Below are 26832 nucleotides of genomic sequence, written 5' to 3' on the forward strand. Positions count from 1 at the left end.
ACACACACACACACACACACACACACACACACACACACACACACACAGAGAGAGAGAGAGAGAGAGACAGACAGAGAGACAGACAGACAGAAAATGAAGTCTTGAAACAAAGACATGCATTTATGCATTTATACTCACGGGCACAGTCTCCATTCATGGTTTTTACCCCTATTTCTTGTCCCTATTCTAAGGCAAATTTTATAAAACCGGCCTGGGAAAACACTAAACTAAATCTGGTGTCTTCTTAATAATCATCATCTCCAATGAGCCACTGTGGGTCTTTCTAATTGGGAAGTCAACACTTAAGCAAAGATTAAGGCATTACTCCCTTCCTTACTACTGGGGTCTCACAGGTTTTACTAAGTGTGGAAAAGCACAAGAACAATTTAAACTAAGTGAAAGTAAAGCAGACTTTTGGAGCTTTAGGTTAGTACCATCTAGTAACCATTAACGTGTCTTTGTTCACATTAGAAAAAAGGTACACATAAATAAGTAAAACAGACTTGGTAGTAATCCTGTCAAACTGGACAGCACATACCTGACCTGAAGAAGGAGAGCTGCCACTCAAATCCAGCTGACTGGATTTGAGTCAGCCATCAATATTCCTGGGTTCCACTTCCATGGATTCAACCAACCACAGATCAAAAATATTTTTAAAAAAACAAAATAACAATACAACAATAAAAAATCACACAAATTTTAAAATATAGTATAATAACTACTTACATAGCATTTACATGGTATTAGGTAACATAAGTACATCTAGAGATGACTTAAAATCTAGGAGAGAATGTGCATAGATTATATGCAATTACTATGTTATTTTATATCAGGGACTTACGTACCCATGGATTTCATTATCCACCAGAGGGTGGGGCTGGGAACGTGGTTGGCTCTGAAATCAATCCCCCATAGATACTGAGGGATGACTGTATTAGTAAATTTAATTGTTAAGCAAAAAAAAAAATCAAGATTATTATGTGAAATATCCTTGATTTTGAATGCCGGCATCTAGTTCAAAAATTTTTTATAACCCCAGGAATTCAAAGAAACCTGCCTAGAAGCCAGATGCAGCTTGCCATTTATCAGTATGTGCCTTTGCCTTGGAGACTCCTCCAAGCTCAGAATTGGGGCTTTGGCACTTTCGACAAGGAGGAAGCCCTCCTTTCTTGTAAACATCTGCTGTGTTACATTTGCCGTGTTAGAATTTGTGTAGAAGGACTCAGAGGCCCTAGTTGTTGTACCTAGAGGCTCTAAACAGGTGAGTGATTTCCAGGCTGCATTATTCAAACATTCCCATGACACTATTCTTATTTCCTGATGTATTTGTTTGCTTCTCTTCCATGGGAGATGGATGCTGACTATATATACATATAGCCATATATATATACATATATATTCTGGATGCTGGCTCTACATATATATATATATATATATTCCAGCCCTCCAATTAAGCTGCGTGGGATCTGATATGTCTTCCTACCTCTTTGAACATAGATTTCCTAACTGTGAGGGGTTTGGACTAGGTGATCCCATTTGACTATTTTAATCTAGAACCTTATGGATTGAATTTCAATGTAACCTGTGTGGCTACCTTCTAGAAGGTCCCAAGTGTAGGCAGGTTGGAAATTGCTTTATAATACTAAAAGTCTGGCTGTCTTTCCTGTGTCACCTCTTGGCTATGAAACAGAGATAACAGATACAATTTACTTTTATTTACTTTTCAGATTTCAGTACTGTTTTCCCCGCTAGTGGTATAAGCTTCCCGAATGAAGGGATAAAATGGTCTTAAAATATCTATAATTCTTAGCTTTGTGTGTTGTAGGAGAATTCCTTATCTGATAAGAGACCATGATAGCCAGATGGCTGGTGAATGGAGACAACTGATGTCTACATGAATATCACTATTTTTGGTTTTTGAGACAGAGTTTTGCTCTGTCGCCCAGGCTGGAGTTCAGCCTAGGGTGATCTCGGCTCACTACAACTTCCACCTCCTGGGTTCAAGCTATTCTCATGTCTCAACCACCCACGTAGCTGGGATTACAGGCATGTGCCACCTTGCCTAGCTAATTTTTATATTTTTAGTAGAGATGGGGTTTTGCCATGTTGGCCAGGCTGGTCTTGAACTCCTGGCTTCAAGTCATCTGCCTGCCTTGACCTCTCAGTGTTGGGATTACAGATGTGAGTCACTGCCCCCAGCCTTACTTTGTTTAGATTCGGAATCGCTCTTATTCTATTCAGGTTTTAAAATTGACCCATACCTTTGCCGTGGGTACGTGACCACAGGAGCAGTCACTTGGAGGCATTTCACAGAATTATTTAATTTGCCCTGACTGCTTGACTTTCAATGGGCTTAGCTGCTAGGGAATAAGGTGACAATTCTGTAAGTACCCCCATCCCTGCTGTATTGTAATAGGGCTTCTTTTCTCACTACAATTCATTCTCCACACAGTAGCCAGAGGATTCTCATCTGTTTGCTTTTGTTTTGTTTTGTTTAAATATAAATAAGATTATATAACATTTTCTACTTAAAATATTCCTAGGACTTCCCATCACATTCTAAATGGAATCCAAATAGAGTATCCCAAAAGGCCCTGCAGGATCTTGCCTCTTATCGTTTTATCTCTTGACATTTCTTATCCTTTAGATCTCAATTTGAATGTCTTCTGCCCAGAAAAAATCTTCCCTAAACCTATCTTAAGCAGTGTCCCCCCCAAATATCTATATAAGAAAACCCTAATTTCTTGATAGAGTTTCCTTTTATTTTCTTTCTTTTAAAAATTTTAATAATATATATTTTAACCCAATATATCACAAATATTATCACTTTACAACCTAATCAGTATGAACAATTATTTTTATTTTCATATTCTGTGGGTACGTAGTATGTTTATGTATTTATGAATTACATGAGATATGAGATATTTTGATATAGGAATGCAATGTGTAGTAGTCAAATTAGAGTAAAGGTATGTATCTATCCCCTCAAGCATTGGGCATCCTTTGTGTTGTAAACAGTCTAATTATACTCTTTTAGTTATTTAAAATGTACAATTAAATGATTTTTTACTATAATGATGATGTACCATCAAATAGTAGATCTTAATCATTCTCTCTATTTTTTGTACCCATTAACCACCCCCACTGCCCCCCAACCCACCGACATCCCACCGTCCTTCCCTGCCTCTGGTAACCATCCTTTTATCTCTATCTCCATAAGTTCAATGATTTTAATTTTTAGCCACCACAAATAAGCGGCAAACTGTGAACTTTGTCATTCTGTGCTTAGCTTATTTCAATTAACATAATGACCTCCAGTTCCATCCGTATTGTTGTTGCAAATAATAGGATCTCATTCTCCATGGTGTATCTGTACCACATGTTTTTTTTGTTTTTGTTTTTGTTTTTTTTTTTTTTTTTTGAGACGGAGTTTCGCTCTTGTTACCCAGGCTGGAGTACAATGGCGCGATCTCGGCTCACCGCAACCTCCGCCTCCGGGGTTCAGGCAATTCTCCTGCCCCAGCCTCCTGAGTCGCTGGGATTACAGGCACACACCACCATGCCCAGCTAATTTTTTGTATTTTTAGTAGAGACGGGGTTTCACCGTGTTGACCAGGATGGTCTCGATCTCTTGACCTCGTGATCCACCCGCCTCGGCCTCCCACAGTGCTGGGATTACAGGCTTGAGCCACCGTGCCAGGCCAACATGTTTTTTTTTTTTTTTTTTTGGCAGGGCGGGGGGTGTCAGGAGCAGTGGGGGATGGCATCTTGCTTTAAGCTTTAATCTCCAACTGAAAGTTACCCTTAACCATCCATGTATACCATTATGTCAAATTTTAGTCAGCCCTGCAGAATTTTAGACAAATGAAAACAGACAAGCTAACACCAAAGAGTTAAGCACAAAAAATGCTATTGATTAAAAAATTGAAAGTAAAATCTACCTTGGCTGGAACTAAACATTCAGATCCATCTCTGTAGAGGAAAATCTAACTTGAATCATAATTTGACTAATTCATACCATATCAGTTAGCAACTTACGGCTTGAAAATACTTTTTCTAGCTGCATTTGACTACCTAAAATCCTACTGAGCATGCTGTTTGACATGTCTTATTCCTCTGAAATAATCATCTACTTTCCAAAAGCCAGAAAATGAGTTTGCCTATGATGTAAATTTCAAAAAGTGGTTTGTAGAAAACACAAAAAGAATCAACTGTTTAAAGTCTTATCCTTCACTGTACAACAGCTACTTCTACCAAAAGAAAACAAAAAAGAAAGGTATGTGGATACTTTCTAAGAACTCAAAAATGAGAAAACCAAAATCAGAGGGTGCATGAATATACGTGCACACATATGTACAGACTTAATCTCTGCATCCCCCAAACAGATTTAAACAGGTAATTCCAACATTCTAAATTCAGAAAGCAGAGATAAACAGTTTTGTTTCGAAATCAGGGGTACCACTAGCTTAAATGTTTAGTAGAATACTGCACCTGCGGTTCAGCAGTACTTCGATTATATCCCAGCCAAAAAATCAAAACAATAAGCACATTCTTCTAACAGCAAAGAGTTATCCCACTTTTTATTCAGACATACTGATATATCCATAAACTTGCAAGTGGAAGATAAGCTATTTAATAAAAACCTTCTTTTATATATACTATATTGAAATTATTTTAGAGGTTTGTTCATATAACAGATTATTTTGGTACTAAGAAAAATTATATACAATCCATCAGTTGTATGGCTAGAAATAAAACCATTACTAAACCGAGACACACAGGGCTTTCCTGCAGTGCATTTCAGGAAAAAATTCCAAGTAATTGCTATGTTAGAAGAATAAAGTACGTTTGTCACAGTATACATTATCGTATTCCCTTAAAGGGGGACAATTTAAAATTTTTAAGTTAAACGATGTCTAGGAATACTTCTGTCTGTACATTCAGGAATAATGATATCACTGGTTGCATACAATTCTCTCCTCATGCCAAAAAAAAAAAAATAAAGCAAAACCCTCAGTTGTTTTCCTAAGTCTGATTAAGCACCAAACAAATAGCAATTTAATCAGCAAGCTGTAAATCAGACAGGTATAAAAATTCAGCAGTTAAATTGTGTTTCCCACCTATAGTACTACTACTACTCAATCTATTTTCTTCATTTTTGGAAGAATTAATAGGCATTGATGATCAAAATAAGAATTTCAATATTGCAGCAAATGACAAATGAGTGAGAGAAAGAGTTCCTAATGTTGTGACAATCTTAACGATCCTTTAAAAGGTAAAGGATTATGTGCGAATTCATATGGAAAGGAGTAGGAAATCAAAGCAGGTTAAGACAAGTATCTAAGGGGAATGCCGAGATAGCTACATTAGAATATTTATTTTTTAAAAAATTGCTCTGAAGTCTGCCCAGTGAACAAAAAAAAAAAAAAAAAAAAAAAAAAAACCCAGCAGATATTAGTGTAAGTTTAACCTAATAATTTATTTGGGGGGAAAAAGCTAGTTATGGTGAGAAAAAGTTCAGTCCTTTCCTTATAAATACAGAGAAACTCAACAGGAATTTTAAAGGTAATGGACAAGAAAATGCAACAGTAACTCTTATAATCCTTTTTTTTTAATTGCATTTTAGGTTTTGGGGTACATGTGAAGAACATGCAAGATTGTTGCATAGGTACACACATGGCAGTGGGATGTGCTGTCTTCCTCCCCCTCACCTATACCTGGCATGTCTCCCCATGCTATCTCCCCAACTTCCCACTCCCACTGTCCCTCCCCTATTTCCCCCCTACAGACCTCAGTGTGTAGTGCTCCCCTCCCTGTGTCCATGTGTTCTCATTGTTCAACACCCACTTATGAGTGAGAACATGTGGTGTTTGATTTTCTGCTCTTGTGTCAGTTTGCTGAGAATGATGGTTTCCAGGTTCACCCATGTCCCTACAAAGGACATGAACTCATCGTTTTTTATGACTGCATAGTATTCCATGGTGTATATGTGCCACATTTTCCCTGTCCAGTCTGTCATCTACAGGCATTTGGGTTGGTTCCAGGTCTTTGCTATTGTAAACGGTGCTGCAGTGAACATTTGTCTGCATGTGTCCTTATAGTAGAACGATTTATAATCCTTTGGATATATACCCAGTAATGGGATTGCTGGGTCAAATGGAATTTCTATTTCTAGGTCCTTGAGGAATCGCCACACTGTCTTCCACAATGGTTGAACTAATTTACATTCCCACCAACAGTGTAAAAGTGTTCCTATTTCTCCACATCCTCTCCAGCATCTCTTGTCTCCAGATTTTTTAATGATCGCCATTCTAACTGGCATGAGATGGTATCTCAATGTGGTTTTGATTTGCATTTCTCTAATGACCGGTGATGATGAGCATTTTTTCATGTGTTTGTTGGCCTCATGTATGTCTTCTTTTGTAAAGTGTCTGTTCATATCCTTTGCCCACTTTTGAATGGGCTTGTTTTTTTCTTGTAAATCTGTTTTAGTTCTTTGTAGATTCTGGATATCAGCCCTTTGTCAGATGGGTATGTTGCAAAAATTTTTTCCCATTCTGTTGGTTGCCGATTCACTCTAGTGATCATTTATTTTGCTGTGCAGAAGCTGTGGAGTTTGATTAGGTCCCATTTGTCTATTTTGGCTTTTGTTGCCGATGCTTTTGGTGTTTTGGTCATGAAGTCCTTGCCTACGCCTATGTCCTGAATGGTTTTGCCTAGGTTTTCTTCTAGGGTTTTTATGGTGTTAGGTCTTATGTTTAAGTCTTTAATCCATCTGGAGTTAATTTTAGTGTAAGGTGTCAGGAAGGGGTCCAGTTTCTGCTTTCTGCACATTGCTAGCCAGTTTTCCCAACACCATTTATGAAACAGGGACTTCTTTCCCCATTGCTTGTTTTTGGTCAGGTTTGTCAAAGATGGGATGGTTGTAAATGTGTTGTGTTGCCTCCGAGGCCTCTGTTCTGTTCCATTGGTCTATATCTCTGTTTTGGTACCAGTACCATGTTGTTTTGATTACTGTAGCCTTGTAGTATAGCTTGAAGTCCGGTAGTGTGATGCCTCTCACTTTGTTCTTTTTGCTTAGAATTGACATGGCTATGTGGGCTCTCTTTTGGTTCCGTATGAAGTTTAAGGTCATTTTTTTCGAGTTCTGTGAAGAAGGTCATTGGTAGCTTGGTGGGGATAGCATTGAATCTGTAAATTACTTTGGACAGTATGGCCATTTTCACGATATTGATTCTTTATAATCCTTTTCAATTAAACAGACAAATCAAGTTGAAGACCAGTGTTAAAATACTATTCAGCCTGAATATTTATCAGTCTATATATCCTGTTGTTCAATTGGCTTTTCATTTAAAAAAAACAAATCAAGAAACTTTATGATAACTGCCACCACATTTAGAGTGATGAAGATAAATTAGTTCCACCTCAAACATATTATTTAACTTCTAAAGCATAAAAAGCTATATAATATACAAATTAACCAGCATTTTTACAAAAGTAATGCAGTTTTGGACTGATGATATTACACTGTATTTATGGTAAAGTACTAGGCACAAGAATATATATATATATCAATTTGACATTTTCAGTCTAATCAGTCTCTAAGACTATCATTTAATTCTTGGCAATATATAATAACTGGTATGCATTTTGGTACTTAAGTCGTGAATTATGGAGAACCAGAAGCAATGTATCATAGTAACAGGGTTTATATCTAATAAACAATTGCAGTGTTGAACAAATTTCTTCTATGAACTTCGTGATCTGTTTTGCTGTTGGTCACTTGAAGTAGATCCTTGATTTGATTCTTCTGTATTCCTGCTTTCTCCATCTGCAGTCTAACATTTCTTCATCTTCATCATCATCATGTAGGTCTTTTGAAATCAATTGTCTAGCTAGTTTGATACTGAGTCCTTCGTTGTAGTGAAGCTTCCTTTTCATTTCAAATTGTCGCTCTTTTTCTTGTTATTCAGCTGAGAGGTCACTATCCTCCTCTTCACTGCTTTCTTGTTCCTGAGTCCGATACTTTGGCTCCAAGACTTCAGCAGCAGCTAATTTATTAGCTAAGGTGGTCTCTGTATCACTACCTGCATCTTCATCACCTATCATGCTAGTATGACAAGCACATTGTAATTAATACCTATCATAAGGAGTGCTTTGTTTGTCTGTTTTCATTAAATCGTAGTCTTTGTCTGCTAGATGATATGTCACCAAGATGTTCATTTCATCCCACTTCTGAGATTTTTTGCTCAGTTCCTCGTCGACACTCCCGCGGGGCTGTTCGGCCGACGCCACCATAGAGGAAGTTGTAGAGGTCTTGTTCTTCAGGATCCCCTTGATGGGCTGGTGCTGGGCCGTCGAGACTGACATTACCGGGGGCTCTGGCTGTCGGCTCAGGGTCGCTACTTGGCGTGGGGTCCGCGGAGAGAAGGGTCGGCACTAGCAGAGCCCCGCACGCAGCCACGGAGCCTGCTCAGGGCTAAAAAGGCCGCACCCGCTGCCTCAGAAACGGCTACAAGAGCAGTTGTCACGACACAATGACGGAGCCAACGCCTAACAGGTGGGCAGCTCCTCGTGCACCCTTAGCCGCCTGCACTTGACTGGCAACTCGTGGGGAGACGCCAGCCTAGAGCTCCCGTACCACATTTTCTTTATCCATTGATCTGTTGATGGACTCAAGTTGCTTCCAAATTTTGGCAGTTGTGAATAGTGCTGCAATAAAAATGAGAGTGCAGATATCTCACTGATATACTGATTTCTTTTCTTTTAGATATATACGCAGTAATGGGATTACTGGATCTTGTGATAGCTCTACTTCGTTTTCTGAGAAACCTCGAGATGTTGTCTCGTTGTAGTTTTGATTTGCATTTCTCTGATTGTCAGTGATATTGAGCACCTTTTCATAAACTTGTTTGTGTTCTTTTGATAAATGTCTTTCCAGCTCTTTTGCCCATTTTAAAAATTGAATTATTAGATTTCCTCATAGAGTTGTTTTGAACTCTGTATATTCTGGTTATGAATCCCTTGTCAAATGAGTAGTTTACAAATATTTTCTCCTATTATGTGAGTTATCTCTTTACTTTTTTATTGTTTCCTTTGCTGTGGAGAATATTTTTTTAACTTTATGGGACCCTATTTGTCCATTTTTGCTTTGGTTGCCTATGCTTGTGGGGTATTGCTCCACAAATCTTTGCCCAATCCAATGTCCTGGAGAGTTTCCCCAATATTTTCTTCTAATAGTTTCAGGTCTTAGACATAAGCCTTTAATCCATTTTGATTTGATGTTTGTATATGGTGAGATATAGTGCTCTAGTTTATTCTTTTACATATGACATCCAGTTTTCCCAGCACCATTTATTGAAGAAACAGTCCATTCCCCAATGTATGTTCTTAGCACCTGTGTCTAAAATGAGTTCACCATAAATGTATAGACTTATCTTTGGTTTCTCTATTCTGTTCTATTGATATGTGTGTCTGTTGTATGCCAGTACCACACTATTTTGATTACTATACCTCTGTTGTATAATGTAAAGTCGCATAATATGATTCCTTCAATGTTACTATTTTTGCTTAGGATAGCTTTGGTTATTCTGGGTTTTTGTGGTTCCATATAAGTTTTAGGATTTTTTTTCCTATTTATGCAGAAGAATGTCAATATTTTTATAGAGATTGCATTGAAATTGTAGATTGCTTTGAGTAGCACAAACATTTTAACAACATTTTTTTCCCAATCTATAAACAAGGAATATCTTTCCTTTTGTTTATGTCTTCAGTTTCTATCATCAATGTTTTACAATATACATTGTAGAGATAATTTATTTTCTTGTTTATGTTAATTCCTAGGTATTTCATTTTATTTGGAGCCATTGCAAGTGAGATTATTTCTTGATTTCTTTTTCAGATTGTTCATCTGTTGGCATATAGAAATGTTACGGATTTTGTATGTCAATTTTTTAATTTTTTAGTAAGTTTACTAAATTTTTTTATCAGTTCTAATAGGTCTTTTGGTGAAGGTTTTAGGTTTTTCCAAATATAAGATTATATCTCCCACAAAAAAAGATAATTTGTCTTTTTCCTTTCTAATTTGAATGCCCTTTAATTCTTTTCTCATCTGACTCAGCTAACTAGGACTTCCTGTACGATGTTGAACAAAGGTGAAATTGGGCATTCTTGTCATGTTCCCAATCTTAGAGGAGGAAAGTCACTTTTTCCCAATTTAGTATAATACTTATGGGTCTGTAATTAATGATTTTTATTATGTTGAAGTATGTTTCTCCTATACCCAGTATTCTGAGGATTTTTATTATGAAGGGAGGTTGAATTTTATCAAATACTTTTCCAGCATCAATTACAATGACCATATGCTTTTTCTCTTTCATTCTGTTGATATGATGTATCACATTAATTGATTTGTATATGCTGAACCATCACCACATCTGTGGGATAAATCCTATTTGGTCATGATGAATGATCTTTCTAATGTGTTGTTAAACTTGGTTTGCTAGTATTTTGTTGAGGATTTTTACATCAATATTCATCAGTGATACTGGCCTATGGTTTTCATTTTTTGATGTGTCTTTGTCTGGTTTTGGTATCAGGGTGATACTGGCCTCATAGAATGAATTTGCAAGTATTCCCTCCTGCTCTATTTTTCAAAATAGTTTCAGTAGAATTGTTATGAGCTCTTCCTTAAATATTTGTAAGAATTCGACAGTGAAGCCATCAGGTCCTGGGCTTTCTTTTCTGGGAGACTTATTTTTCCCCCCAAGACCAAGTCTGTTGCTTACAATGGTATAAATCTGTTGCTTACACTGGAGTGCAGTGGCATGATCTCAGCTCAGTGCAACCTCTGCCCTCTGGGAGACTTTTAATTATGGCTTTTGTCTCATTCCTTGTTGGTTAGTCTGTTCAGGATTTGGATTTCTTCCTGATTCTGTGTTTTTCCTTGTCCTTAATATTACCAGTGAAATTTGTACCTTCAGATGATCTGTTACCGCTCATTAATCCCTTTTTCTTTCTGATTGAAGTACTCCCTTTAGCATTTCTTGTAGGATGAGTCTGGTATTGATGAAATCCCTCAGGTTTTGTTCATCTGGGAAAGTCTTTGTTTCTCCTTCATATTTGAAGGATGGTTTTACCAGATATACTTTTCTAAAGTAAAAGTTTGGCTTTTTTTCTTCGGCATCTTGAATACGTCATGCTACTCTCTACTGACCTTTAAGGTTTCTACTAAAAGGTCTTGTCAGAGGTATTGGAACTCCAGTTTATGTTATTTCTTTTTTTCTTGCTTCTTTTAGGATCCTTTCTCTATCCTTGACCTTTGGGAATTTGATTATTAAATGCTTTGAGGTGGTCTTCTTTGGGTTAAATCTGCTTGCTGTTCTGTAACATTCTTGTACTTGGATATTGATATCTTTCCCTAGGTTGGGAAATTCTGTTATTATCCCTTTGAATAAACTTTCTACCCCTCTCTCTTTCTCTACTTGTTCTTTACGGCCAGTAACTTTTAGATTTGCCTTCTTAAGGCTATTTTCTAGATCCTATAGTTGTTGCTTCATTGTTTTTTATTTTTTTGTCTCTGTATGTATTTTCAAACAGCCTGTCTTCAAGCTCACTATTTTTTTTCTACTGCTTGATTCTATTAATTGTTTCAATCTCTTTGTTAAATTTATCTGGTGGGATTCTGAATTCCTTCTCTGTGTTATCTTGAATTTATTTGAGTTTCCTCAAAACATATTTTGAATTCTCTTTCCGAATGGTCAAATATCTCTCCAGGATTGGTCCCTGGTGCCTTATGTGGTTCATTTGGTGTGGTCATGTTTTCCTGGATGATCTTGATGCTTGTAGATGTTCATTAGTGTCTGGGCATTGAAGAGTTAGGTATTTATTGTAGTCTTCACGGTCTGGGTTGGTTTGTATCCATCCTTCTCAGGAAGGCTTTCTACATAATCAAAAGGGATTGGGTGTTGTGATCTAAGCCATCTCTGCATTAGGGGGCACCCCAAGCACAGAAACCCTATGGTTCTTGTAGAATTGTAGAGGTTCCACTTTGATGTTCTTGGATAAGATCCAGAAGAATTTTCTGGATTACCAAGCAGAGACTCTTCTTCTTTTCTTTTACTTTATCCCAGATGAACAGAGTCTCTCTCTCTGTCTCTGTTCCAAGCCAGCTAGACCTGAGAGTGGGTTGACATAAGCATCCTTGTGGCCACCAAAACCGGGACTGTGCTGAGTCAGTCCTTAAGCTAATACAGCACTGGATTTTAGCCAAGGCTCGCTGTAACCACTACCTGGCTATTGCCAATGTTCACTCAAGGCCCTGCATCTCTACAGTCACCCGTTGGTGAAGCCAACCATACGTACATCTTTCCCTTCAGGACAGTGAGTTCCCCTAGACCATTGGTAGATCCAGAGGTGCCATCCAGAAGCGAGAAACTGGAGTTAAAAACCTTAGAAATCCACCTGGTGTTCTATTGTACTGTGACTGAACTGGCACTCAAACCATGAGACACAGTTCTTCACAGTCTTCCCTTCATTTCCACAGCCAGAGGAGCCTCCCCACTTGGTCACCACTACCACAGGCTTACAGGGAGTACTGCCAGGCTACTACTGATGTTCCCATAAGGCCCAAAGCCTCTTTATTCAACTTACGATGAATGCCGCTTGGCCTGGGACTCACGCTTGAGGGCAGTGGGTTCCCCTTTGGCCCAGGGCAGGTCCAGAACTGCCATGCAAGAGCATAATCTTGGAACTGGAGACCCCAATATCACCCTGTTTGTGCTCTATCCCTCTGTGACCAATTGGTATCTAAAGTGCAAGACAAAGTCCCCTTTACTTTTCTTTCCACCTTCCCTGAACTGGAGTGTTTCCCCATAGGCATCAGGTAGGAATGTGCTGAGTCTCATCTGAAGCCAGCAAGTCTCAGAGTCTCATTCAGGGTCCCCAATATGCCACCTGGATTTTGATGTTGGTTATTTGGGGGCCAGGGACTCTACTTAGCAAATGATGAGTTCTAATAGGCCTGGGTTCTCCCCTTCAAGGCAACAGCTTCCCTTCTGGCTCAGGGTGTGTCTAGAAATGTCATCCCTGAGCTAGGGCCTGGAAAAGAAGCCTTGTGGCTCTGAATGATGCCCTATCCTACTGTAGCTAAGCTTGTATCGAAGATGCAAGACAAAGCCCTTTTTACTCTGCTCTCACCTCTTCTTAAGTGGAAGGAAGGGGTTTCTTTTGAAGCTGTGAGCTGTGTAGCCTAGGGTTGGGGAAGGGGTGCTATAACCACTGCCTTATCTGATCCAGCTGGTGTCATATGCTCCCCCCAAGTCCACTGGCTCTGAGCCCAGTTCAGCACTAGGACTCATGTAAGACTTGCAGTCCTTGTGGCGTAGACTGCCTTTCAAGTTAATTCAGGGCCCCAGAGCACTTTAGCTCATAATGGTGCATCTGCCCAGAATTTAAGTTCTGACTTCTGGGATGGGTGATTCCCCTCTGGCTAGGACTAGTTTAAATATTCCCTCCATGGGTGGGAGTCTGCAGAGTTAAGCCCAGTTTTGTTTTCCGCTGTGACACGGCAGCACTGAGTTTAATACAATGTCTCACAAGTGCTATACTCTCCCTGTCTGAAGCACACAGATTCTCTCTCCACACCATGCGGTCACTGCGGAGGGATGAGTGACGGGTGGTATTGGCGATTCAAGACTCGTTCCTACACTCTTTCAGTGCCTCTTTTAACGATGTGAAGTTAAAACCAGGTACTGTGAGTGGTCACCTGATTTTTGGTTCTTATGAAGGTCCTGTTTTTGTGTAGATAGTCGTGAAATTGGTGTTCTTGGTAGGGCATGACTGGTGGAGCATTCTATCTGGCCCACTTGCTCTACCCCTCTTCTCCATTTATTTTTCAGTTGTATAAGTTTAAGGGGTACAAGTGCAGTTTTGTTACGTGGATATGATACATAGTGATGAAGTCTGGACTTTTAGTGTAACTAGGGAAGTTTTTAAAGTAGGGAGAATAACAATATGAGAAGGAGCAAGCTGTGCAAAAAGCTTGGCAAAAGACTATTCTTGGCTAGGCAGAGTACGAAAGTAGTGAGATGGCACTAAGCTTGCCTTGTTCTAATAACTGGTACTAGTTAAGCTTAGCTAGGACATACTGAGCACAGTGGTGGGTGGAGAAAGCATTGAGGTGCAAGCGTAGAAGGGGCAAGATCATTTAAGAGGCTAATGAAGCAATCCACGCAATAAATGATGACAGCCCAACTAGTATGTCGTCAGTGGAGATGGAGAGAAGGAAGTACACTGATGATTGAAAGGACATTTGTGACTCTAAGCTTTCTGCTTTGGGTGATTGGGTGAATGGAGGTGCCATTTATAGAGATGGGGAATTTGCCAATAGTTACACTGAGTTTAATGCAATGTTTCACAAGTGCTATACTCTCTCTGTCTGAAGCACGCATCAACCATTAATATTCTCTTATGTCTTGAGTTATTTGTTTCTAAAGTTCTGTTATTTCTAATTTTGAATAGTTACACAGGTAGTAAATGGGTAAAGCCTCATAGGATTAAACCTTTGTGTCTAACCTAGATATACTTCTCTATTGCTAGTACTCCACAGGTTCCTTGGGACAGAAGCAGCTACAGAAATGCCTGATTCATTGCCTTCCAAAGATTGTGATTCATTGTTAAGGGTCCTAGAGAGTGCCATCTCTGTTTTTGGTAGATCTTCTTCCAGCAGAGAGCCATGAGACTCTTGCTTATCTGCAGACGCCAGGCATGCAATGGAGCACTTCATCCCCCCCGTGTTTGCAGTCATACAAAGCAGGAAATACAGATCTAACAGTTCTCGTTAAACGTACTGTAAGCGTACCGTCAAGTCCCAGTATATTTATAATGGCATCACCCATTTACCCAGGCTCCAAATGTATCATTGATTCTTAACATTATCTCCTTTTTTTCCCCAAGTCAGAGTCTCACTCTGTTTCCAATGCTGGGGTGCAGTGGCACAATCTCGACTTGCTGCAGCCCTGATCTCCCAGGCTCAAGCGATTCTCCCACCTCAAACCTCTGGAGTAGCTGGTACTACAGGCAGGTGCCACCACGCCTGGCTAATTTTGTTTATTTTTTGTAGAGATGAGGTCTCACTATGTTGCCCAGGTTGGTCTCAAACTTCTGGACTCAAGTGATCCTTCTGCTTCAGCTTCCCAAAATGGTGGGATTACAGGCATGAACCATTAACATTATGTCTTATTTGTTTCTAAAGTTCTATTATTTCTAATTTTCAATAGCCTTTTTATTCATAATGGCTAAAACTATGTATTATGAAACTACAGTGTCTTGATTTGACATCGCAGTCTACTACTCATTGCTGAAAGTTGCCTCACCCCTCTTAACCTCTATTTCCCGATCTTGGAATATTAATAGTGTAAAATACTTAAATAGTATCCAGCATATAGTGAATACTCAATAAATGCTAGCTTTTATTAATGTTTTTCTTTCTATTTCAGTCTTGCTGGCACCTTCTTAGGTTTTATTCTTATATTTATTATTGTTTCTTTTATCAATTCTGCAAAAAATTAATTTGAGCTTTATGTGCCAAATAGATTGCCCCAGTAGGCTCCTAGTCATTGTAATCACCTTACACAGCATGGCTAAATAATTTTAATGCACAACTTTGACCAAGTCACTCTTGAGTTAAACAGACTTTTAGTCTGTTTTATTATTGTTTTAATGTTCTCTATTGTCAGTGCATCCCCATTATTGCTCACACCTAGGACAGACTGCTCTCTCCCTCACTCCCTTGGGCATATCATTGCCTTTCATGCTTAAGTCCAAATTCTCTTTTTAAAAATAGTCCAAAGTTTTTCATGTGGCTTTCATAATAAGGATCATCTCATAATATTCTTGTAAGGATGTTCCATGCTCCAACATGGCTAACCCTATATGTACATTTACTGCGTTACCTTGCCAAGACCTTGCCATCAGCTGACTGGATTGCTTTCTTCATGCCTCCATATCTGTACCTTCATAGTAACCCAGAGCTTATTATCTAGCCTTGGAATTCATATCACATACATTTGTTTATTTATGTATTTATTTATTTGAGACAGAGTCTTGCTCTGTCACCCAGGCTGAAGTGCAGTGGCATGATCTGAGCTCACTGCAACCTCCGCCCCCCAGGTTCAAGTGATTCTTATGCCTCAGCCTCTCGAGTAGCTGCAACTACAGGCATATACCACCACACCTGGCCGATTTGTGTATTTTTAGTAGAGACGGGGTTTCACCACATTGGCCAGGCTGGTCTCGAACTCCTGACCTCAAGTGATCTGCCCACCTCAGCTTCCCAAAGTACTGGGATTACAGGTGTGAGCCACCATGCCCGACATATCACACTTAACTATCTTTGCCACATAGTTAATATATGTGCTTTATATTATCAGTTCTTTTTCTGAATATATGCTTTGTTCTTTAATTCAAATGAAAAGTTGATGGAGATCACAAGTTGTGTTGTATGATGTTCACTGTAACAAACAGGAGCTTGTTCAGTGGTAATACAAGGTAACTACTTTTGAAATAGGAAAATGGGCCTCACTGCTGAATTCATTTACAGTAATTTGTGTGTTCTAGAAATAAGCTCTGATCACCACAGGGTGTCACTGCTTTACAAGTCTAATTTTCCTCATTTGGGTGAGATGTAGATAGGAATTTTCGGAAGACATTTTTGAGAGATCACAACAAAACATATAGATAGCAATGCAGCTGTTGGGAGGTGTGGAAATGATATAAAATCACATAGAACAAAAAGTGAAAATTTCATTTACACTCTGTAAACATCCCCTGAAATCCCATTCTCCTTCCCTCTGTTAACAATTTGTTGTATAGCCTTCCAGATCTTTCCTGCGTGGAGAGGGAGAGACAGAGAGACAGACAGACAGACAGAGACAGAAACAAGGTTTAGAAAACAGAAATGAGATCCTACTCTCTGTGAGCATGTGTGTTGTTTGATTGTTCAGTATCTTTTTTCATTTGATAACATTTCATTGGCCATCTTTTTGTCTCAATACACTCAGCTTTATCTCTCATTCTTCTTAGCAGCTAATGCAGCAATTTCTGAATATTGAAATGATCAGTAATGACGTCTTTAATCTTCAAAGTGTTTGCCTGGGTATATTCCAAAGCTGTGATTCAGACTGGATTACACTCTGTTGCTCATTATGTGAATACTATACAGTTAATTAGCAAACACTTGGGAGGATTGGTAGGTGGTGTGTAGTAAGTTGGAAAACAGTTTATGCAAGCCAGATTGCCACCAGAATTTAGAACAGCATAAAATTAAATGCCCTAGATAATTTACAAGGAGAAAAGGGGAAAAGACCAAAAGAGACTATTAGAATACCAATACATTTTTGTGTCTGCATTATTGCTTGTTTCTGATTATAAAATAATACATGTTCATTGTAGAAGATGGGAAACAGAAAAATGTATTAAGAAGAAAGCAGGCTGGGCACAGTGGCTCGTGCCTGTAATCCCAGCACTTTGGGAGGCCAAAGCAGTCAGATCACCTGAGGTAAGGAGTTGGAGACCAGCCTGACCAACATGTAGAAACCTGTCTCTACTAAAAATACCAAATTAGCCAGGCATGGTGACACATGCCTATAATCCCAGCAACTCGGGAGGCTGAACCCAGGAGGAGGAGGTTGCAGTGAGCCGAGATCGCGCCATTGTACTCCAGCCTGGGCAACAAGAGTGAAACTCCATGTCCAAAAACAACAAGAAGAAAGCAAACATTACCCTAACCCTACAACCCAGACTTATCCACAATTAATATTTACTGTTGTTCATATAGCTTATTTCCTGTTTTAAAATTTTCATTATGATACAACAGTATGATTTTAAAGCATTTTAAAACAGTTCAAAAGGGTATAAAGTAAAACTGAAAAGTTCTCTTCCCACTATCCCCGGTCCTCACTTTCCACATAGTCATTCATTGTTAGCAGTTTCTCTCATAATGTGCTTTCAAGTGTATTGATATTGCCTTTATTGTGAGTATACAAATGTGAGGTGTGTGATCTATATACCATAATGAGGTCATACTCTGTTAGTGTTTTTTTATACTACTATTTTTCCATTTAGCTTTCTATCTTGAGCATACCTATCCTACATATAATTCAAATACAACCCAATGATTCTGGGCATGGAGCTATTTCAAAAAGTTTCGCCTGACACTGCACTTCATGCCATTACATGCCCTTGAGTTTCTAACCTTACACAGAAGGCCTGTAGCCTTAGCTGAGGGCCCTTTCCAGTGAGTCACACATTCATCCTGTGTATATATGGCTCTATTTTAGACTGTTTGCTGGGTGACATTAGAGGAGAGGACTATTACTAGTGTGGTACAATGGAAAGTGCCAAAAAAAAAAAAAAAAAAAAAAGAAAGTGCGAAAGACCTGAGTTTAGATCCTAGGTATATTGCCTGCTAGCTATCTTTAAAAAAGAAAATGTTTTGAACAACTTTCTGATATATTTTTATCCTTTAGAGGTGAGAAAACAGAGACCAAGCCAGGAAGAAGTGATTATTTAAGATCACACAGCTAGTTTGTAGTAGACCCGGATCACACAAGGCCTATTTGAACAAGAGGCTATGTGATTCCCACTCTAACATCTTGGCCTTTCTTTAGGACTTCTGTAAGTAACAATGTATTACTGAAAATCAATGAGAGAGTAGATTTCAAGAGTCCTCACCACAAAAAAAGTGATAAGTATATAGTTAATATGTATGTTAATTAGCTCAACTTAGCCATTCCACAGTGTATATACATCTCAAAACATCATGTACATTTATACTGTGCTTCTCAATTAATTAATTAATTTAAAAGATGAACGAGCATATGCCATCAAGGTTATTACCTAACCTTTTCACTAAAGCCTCGATGCAAGTTATGTATTCTATCATCTTTCTAGTGTCCAATCACCCCCTCTCTGATTCTCTTTGTTTTGTCACATTTGCTTTTTAGGAGAGAAGCCTTATAAGTGCACCTGGGATGGCTGCTCCTGGAAATTTGCTCGCTCCGATGAGCTCACTCGCCATTTCCGCAAGCACACAGGCATCAAGCCTTTCCGGTGCACAGACTGCAACCGCAGCTTTTCTCGTTCTGACCACCTGTCTCTGCATCGCCGTCGCCATGACACCATGTGAGCTGCACAAGTCGCACTAGAGAAGCTGTGCTCATATCTTTCCTGTTTGTGTGCTGAGGTCAGGACAGTTTTTTCCTCTTTGACTTCAGCTTGCATCTGAAATGGAGTTGAAGCAGCCCACTGAGCCAAGTTGAGGAGACTGGAGGGAAAGATAGCTGGTCTCCCGTGGGGTTCTTCATATTCCACCTTCACCTCTCCATTGTCCAGACCCATTTTTGTCAACCTCCATATGGGTTGAATTCCAGTGTGGCACCCATGGATGCCTCCCATACCCCCTGCTCTGAAATAGGACGTTTTTCCTACAGTAACAAAACAGGAATCAAACTCAAGGCTGTGAACAAACATACGCTGCTTTTTTCTTTCCTATTTTTCTCTTGTTTTCTAGAACTCTTATCCATATGTTTTTTAAATAAGTACCTAAAGGTGGTTTGATAGTGTCCTAAATGACTTTTTTAAGTTCCTAGATGGAAAGACCATAACAGTGTAGTTGAGTGGTAAGATTTACAGGGATTCGGTTTCTGAGTATGAGGCACATTTCCAGTGAATAAGCTGAGTCCCATACCAAACTCAAAAGGTTTTAATAAATCTAATCCTATTTCCTCTTAAAGTTTGGTTTTCAGATGGTGCTGGTGCTTTTGCTTCTTAAGTTCATCAAGAGAATGAGGAGTTCTTTTCCTTCTCCTCCTCCTCCTCTTCTCTTTCACTTTCTCCTTCAGGATTAAGATTTTGCTGCACAATGATTATTTGTTAGGTTAAATTTGGACAGATATTCAAAGCACATGTAGACATGTCAGTAAGGAAAAAATGTTCCAGGAGAGTAGGTTGGGCCGTGACAGGAACAAACAGACCTAGGATGATCCTGAGAACAAATAGAGGGGTACATTTATTTGGACAGGATATCTAAAGTGCTGTTAATCACAAACCTCATTCAAATGGCAGGCTGTTGAGACAGTGTCTTGAGGGACTGGCTGTGCTGCTTATTTTTTCATTTACACAAACAATTGAGTATATTACATGATGAGAAATCACACACTAGGGGCGTGTCATACAGAAGTGAGGGGTTGGAAGAACAGAGTGTTGTTCACTCCACAGAATTATTGGCATTCATTCCTGTTTCAAATGAATCATAAGATGCTTTTCATGGAAACTGACGTACAAAAAGCAATTTCATGTTCTGCAACTGCTATGAAAACTTAAGCCATTTATTTTAGCTATTACAGCAGGTTGCATAATATACTCATTTGGCTGCCCAATCAGATTGTTTTATAATATGATATGGGGTATAAAATCCTCTGTTCCTGGCCCTGGACCACAGATCTACCTCCATATGGCATATTTCCTCCCCTGGGAGGGGACTTACATCACTTGAATTTGGACTCAGCCTCTCTTTTAAAGATTGTCTTTATATTGAACACGTTTTTCTTTTCAACCCTGCTTGAATACTTTAGGTTACTATTTCCTGAGGCTGTCCATTCTCACTAAATTGTAGAATTCTAGCACCAAGAAGGGATCCCATTAACCATCTAGTCCTATTCATCCCTTATATTTTACAGATGAGACAAATACGGGTCAGATTTGTTCTCCAGATGTTTCTTTGAGGCCTTATACACCTGCATGCTCATTCTCCTAGGGATCACATAATTTTATTTATTTTTTGAGACATAGTTTCGTTCTGTCAACCCAGGCTGGAGTGCAGTGGAGTGATCTCGGCTCACTGCAACCTCCACCTCCTGGGTTCAAGTGGTTCTCCTGCCTTAGCCTCCTGAATAGCTAGGATTACAGGTGTGTGCCACCACACCTGACCAAGTTTTGCAATTAGTAGAGGTGGGGTTTCACCGTGTTGGCCAGGCTGGTCTCAAACTCCTGACCTCAAGTGATCTGCCTGCCTTGGCCTCCCAAAGTGCTGGGATTACAGGCATGAGCCACCACATCTGGCCAGGATCACATTATGAAACCAAATTAAAGTTTATATGATTGGTGGCAATATTTGTCTAATTTTATATGTTATTCTTCAGAAAAACTTTAGACCTCAAAAATCATCTACAGCTGATTAAATAGCAAATAATATGTACTTGTGGTCATTGCCAGATAACATTAGACACACACTTCTAACACTTCTATAATATCTAGATCTTATTTACCTCATTTTAACTTGCAGTGTCTATCTATATCATAAACTCTCTGTGAATCCAACATTTTTCAAAATGACATGTGGGTTTTTACTGTTATCATTGTTATCAATCAGGGCTTTTTCCTAATTTTGGGTATACAAGTTCCAAACGTGCATAATTGCTAAAGCACTAGGAGATCTTGAAGGCCAGTCTGTTACAGGGGACCTCTAATGTAGCTGTAAGACAGATTGGTAAAGGTGAATTAACATACATTTAAGCTTATGATTAATTGATGCCGTATTTCACAGTAGAGCCCAAGCTTACTCATTCTCTTCATAATTTGGATCCTGATACTCCTTTTTCAGAGCTCAGAACTGAACTGCTCCCCTCAGACCTCAGAATCTTTTGCCTTGAGATATATGATCTATTTATAAATGAAGATGATCAAATATCCTGTTGATCAAATTAGATTGATCAAATTAGTATCCCAAATATTGGGGTCCCTGACATCTGAGCCTTTATTTAAAAATGTTTCTGTAACATAATGAGAGAACTTTATGTTTGTTAATTGTCTATAGTAAAGAAATTTTAACCCTATTCTCATTTCTCTCTCCGCTTCAAAAAATGATAAAAGCTTCCCAATGCTTACATATGGTCTAAGATGTGTGTCAAGATTCATTAACAGAATTTTATAGAGTACAGGAATTCAAATATAGAACACTACTGAGTTATTATACCAAAAACACATAAAACTTTGCTAGACAGACAGTGAGGTGGTGGAAAGGAACTAAGATGTATCTCTCTTGAATAGCATTTGGGGTTCAATTGAATTTGTTGTGTTTATAACAGCAAAGCACCAGTAGCCTGGACAGTTGCTTAGGGCATCAATAGGATTGGATAATATTCTGGGATTTGTTGCAGCAGAATTCCTCTATCTGATGATCAGCAGTTGAACATAATAAGCTTCATAATTATAATAAAATTTAGGAAAAACTGTGAAGAGTGTAAACTGGGTAGATTAAATTGGCAGAGTGCATTATGGGCAAGACAAAAATTTTCAATATTAAATTGTTTTAAAATAAACTTTATTTTTTAACAGTTTCAGATTTACAGAAAAATTGTGAACTAGTACAGAGAGGTCTCATATACCTTACATCCAGTTTCCTCTGTTATTAACATCTTACATTAGTGTGGTACATTTGTTACAATTAATGAAACACGTTGATGTGTTCATATTATTAACTGAAGTCCATACTTTATTCAGGTTTCTGTAGTTTTTACCTAATATCCTTTTTAAAGGATATTAGGTAAAAACACTGACTGGGCACGGTAGCTCATGCCTGTAATCCCAGCCGAGGTGGGTCAGGAATTCGAGACCAGCCTGGCCAACATGGTGTGAAACCTTGTCTCTATTAAAAATACAAAAAATTAGCTGGACGTGGTGGCGGGTGCCTGTAATCCCAGCTACTGGGGAAGCTGAGGTAGGAGAATTGCTTGAACTTAGAAGGCGGCAGTTGCAGCGAGCCAAGATCTCGCCACTGTGCTCCAGCCCAGGTGACAGAGCAACACTCCATCTCAAAAAAAAAAAAAAAAAAAAGAATTGTTTCAGCATCTTGTTCAGGATTCCACATTACATCTAGTAGTCATATCTCTTTAGGTTCCTTTTGATCGTGACAGTTTCGCAGACTTTCCTTGTTTTTAGTGACCTTGACAGTTTTGAGAAATATTTTCCTCAACTGGGAATGTCAGTTGTCTTTCTCATAATTAGACTGGGGTTATGAGCTTTTTGAGAGTAGGACCACAGAGAGGAAGTGCCATTTTCATCACATCATACAGGCATACTTTGGAGATGATGCAGATTTGGTTCCAGATCACTGCAGTGAAGCAAATATTACAATAAAGCAAGTCACACAAACTTTTTTGTTTCCCAGTGCATATAAAATTTTATGTCTATACAATCCTGTGGTCTGGTAAATGTGCAATAGCATTATGTCTTGGAAGCGATGTACATACCTTATTTTAACATACTTTCTTGCTAAAATGTTACTGGCACGGACACAAAGTGAGCACATGCTGTTGGAAAAATGGTGCCAAATAGATTTGCTGGTCACAGGGTTGCCACAAACTTTTAATTTGTAAAAAAATGCAATATCAGCAAAGTGCAATAAAGCAAAGCACAATAAAACGAGGTATGCCTGTATTTACATGACTTATCACTGTTGTTATCCTTGATCACCTGGCTGAAATAGTCTTTGTCAGGTTTCTCCCCTGTGCTCTTTTTTTTCCTCCCTTCCATACTGTACATTTTGAAAGGAAATCACTATGTGCAGCGCATGCTTAAGGAATGGTAAGTTATATGCCACATCCTTGAGAGCAAGTATCTTGTATAAATTATTTGGAATCATTGTTTAAGGGAGATTGTCTCTTCTCTCCCATTTATTTATTTATATGATACTTTATTTATATCAGCATGGACTCATGGATATTTATTTTATATTTTGAGTTATAATCTATTACTACTAGGTTATTTTGTGGCTTAAATTGTTTCAGCTTTGGCAGTTGGGAGCTCTTTTGGGTGATTCGCAACTCCTTTTGATGTACTCCCATCATTTTTTCCTAGCATATCCTTTCTGCCATTGCAAAATGTTCCAGGCTCATCTTACATCTTTTGTGGCCTACTCCTATAATCAGCCATTTCTTCAGGAGTCCTGGTTTCTTTTACTGGATAATTATATTAGAAACCAATATCTGGGCGTTAGGTATCCTTGTTGCTACTGGGCTATTGTTGCTTCTAGGCCATCTCAGCTAACAGAGCAAGGAAACATGTGTGTGTATACTATCCTATGTATATGCGCATGTCTATAAATATTTCTATATGTAATCATCCAGATTTTTTTTTAGCTAAACATGAGTTCATATTGATGTTTTCAACTCTAATCTGTTACCACATGAATCATTCTAGCTTCTTCCTCTTACTTATCTGAAACCTCCCACACTAATACTGAGAAACCTGGCTCTCAACCTCTGTCATCTATTTATTTAATTTTTCAACTTCAGTGTACATATATAGCAGTATCTGAATTGTTAACCTGTATACCCATGGGAAGCAACTTTGATCAACTACAGCACAGTGTGTATGTACATGATAGTGATATCTTTAGAACTCCAACAGCTCTTTGAAACAAAGTGGTCTGCAAAATTCTGGAATTAGGGATTTCTGTGATCTGAGTTCCAAGAATCTAAGGTCTGTACTGCTCCCGAAAAGTTTTCTTATGATCCAAACCATCGAGAATGTACCTAACCTTAAGTAAGCCAAAGGAACTTACTGATGCTCCACAGCTTGCTAATCCTTGTATGAGGGATGGACACAGAAGAAACTGGGTGGGCCAAATTTAAATAAACACACAGCACTATCTTTTCTTACTGTTAAATATGGCTCTCTGACAACAGTGATGTTACTCTGCGTCACCTCTCTTCTATACTTTTACAAGTCTCACTTGGTTGACCTTAGGCAAGTCAGATCACCTCTCTGTGCCTCAGTTAATCCATCTGCAAAATGGGGATCTCAATATCTACCTCACAGGAATATTGTGAGGCTTCTCATAAATTATGTTGGCAAAAATGATGAGAGATCTTTAAGTGAGCAACCAAGTATTATAACCATTATTATGATAGTTATAATACCTTATATTTTCCCAATGTAAACGAGAAGATTAGGCTTCGTAGGTGATAAAGAGATAAATTTGAATCAGTAAGAAGGATCATTGAAGAGTGGCCACTGGAAGCAATATTATTTATTCTCTTACTTTCACGTTCCCTACGTCTTTGTTACTAACAATAGGGTTATCATCCATTTCCATACTTGAAATGTATTAGGACCTAAAGGAAGAGGTAGGCAAAATTCATTGTTTCAAAAGCTGTATTCTTCCCCCTTTGTAACTCTGCTTGGACCACATCACATATCACACTCTCAGAAGCACAAAGGCAATTTTCCAGAGCCCTTTAAACGTTGGGCAGTTCAGTTTCACCACTTACATTTCCTCTTTCCCGACTTACTGTACTCTGAATAGTATAGGTAGGAGGAGGGAAGTTGGGTAGGGTGGTTGAGGGTGGGAGTGGGTTGGAAGAGGATGGGATTTATACCAGTGGCAGGATATTTCTTTGTTTTCCAAACACTGGTTTTACTCTCCATTTCCTTTTCTGGTGTTGGGTTGGGGTCAGAGGAAGAGACATTATTTTGTTAACTTAAAAACTCTCCTTCCTTTCCTAGAGTCACTGTAAGTAGCTGTGTTGGACGTTACTTTGTAACTATGTTGTATGCAGTGCTGTTTTCATTGTATCACTGAATTAAAAGGGGAAGAGAATTCCTAAGGTGTCCATCCCTGTTTTTTGACAGGAGGTCACAGCAGGAGAGCAGTGCCAGAAACTGGTTCTCTTTTTTGTGTTGGGGCAAGGAGCCTGCAGTGAAAGGATTAATTGGATTTTTTGTCATTGTTAGTTTGTTTAAAGAAATTATAAAACAGTATATTAAGCTTGAGTCTCTATAACTCTTATGTTTGTGCCTCATTATTTTAGTGCTTTAGAGCAACACCTTGTTTTTCCTCTATTTTATACTAGTTCTTGCTCCAGAGGCATGGCTTTGAGGCTAGGATCGTGAGCAATCTCTCATAAACAAGTCTGTTATGCACCTGGAGATACTCAAGATCTCAAGATTTGCCTCTGTTAGCATGGCCACTTAGAGATTACTCTGTTCTACTTCAGAGACTCTCCCATTATGGCATCCATGCACGGTGTGTGCTTGGGTACTAAGCAATCTTGTTCAGTTTAATTATTGTACTTTTTATTAATAAAAAGATTTTAAACTCCAGAAATCATGGCTATTTTCTTGACTTTGTCTCCAATCTCTGTTTGTCTAGCATGACATGAGTAGATCACTTTTTTTCATAGCTGCGTGAAGTTATAATGAAACTACTATATAGTATTATAGGATAAGAAAGGAAGCCAGGTTGTCTTAATCATGACAGTTTCTCTGTTTAATCATATGAGGTCTTCCCCATTTTGGGGAGTCTATTCAGCCGTGTCCCTGAATGGAGCTTCATGAAGGCTTTGTGCTCCTTTTGCATATTTTCTACAAAGGATCTGACAATAGTTTGTAGCATACAGACTTAGTTGGCTAGATTTTGTTGCACAGATCTGTTCTCATTTTGTTTATGTTTTCTCAAGAAGTAAGGAGGGAAAGGAGGGTATTGGGACAGCTTTAAACTTCAAAGCCACAGCAGTAAAAATTCTAGCACTGAGTGAAGATGTGGAAGTTGCCTCACCTTTCAGAGAAACTCTGGGAGAAAAATAGAAAGAGGGAAATTCTGTGATGGAGATTGAGGCCAAGAGCAGAAAGAATAAATTGAAAAGTGACTGCTCCTGGGGCTACCAGAATGAGATTTTCACTACAAATGATAAAAAATAAGAAATCTCACAGATTTTTTTACTCATTTCTTTATTCTAAGAGTCAATGTCATGCCTTTGGGCTAAAGGCATT

The 26832-nt window shown here is 38.6% G+C and overlaps 1 protein-coding gene and 1 pseudogene across 3 annotated transcripts in view; one reads left to right on the forward strand and one right to left on the reverse strand.

Annotated features, from left to right (window-relative positions):
• The window catches only part of KLF8 (Kruppel like factor 8), a 66012-nt gene extending 39845 nt beyond the window's left edge, over positions 1 to 26167 (forward strand). For all 3 annotated transcript variants that reach the window (XM_032266090.1, XM_032266088.1, XM_032266089.1), the window contains one exon: positions 19005 to 26167. In XM_032266090.1, coding sequence (XP_032121981.1) covers positions 19005 to 19186 — 182 coding nt within the window. In that variant the 3' untranslated portion in view covers positions 19187 to 26167. The remainder of the gene's footprint in view (positions 1 to 19004) is intronic.
• Positions 7588 to 9068, reverse strand: LOC116541703 (annotated as a pseudogene).
• Positions 26168 to 26832: the final 665 nt, after the last annotated feature.

The sequence above is a fragment of the Sapajus apella genome, unplaced genomic scaffold, assembly GCF_009761245.1.
Source record: "Sapajus apella isolate SASKATOON/1434 unplaced genomic scaffold, GSC_monkey_1.0 scaffold154, whole genome shotgun sequence".
In the NCBI taxonomy this organism is placed as follows: domain Eukaryota; kingdom Metazoa; phylum Chordata; class Mammalia; order Primates; family Cebidae; genus Sapajus; species Sapajus apella.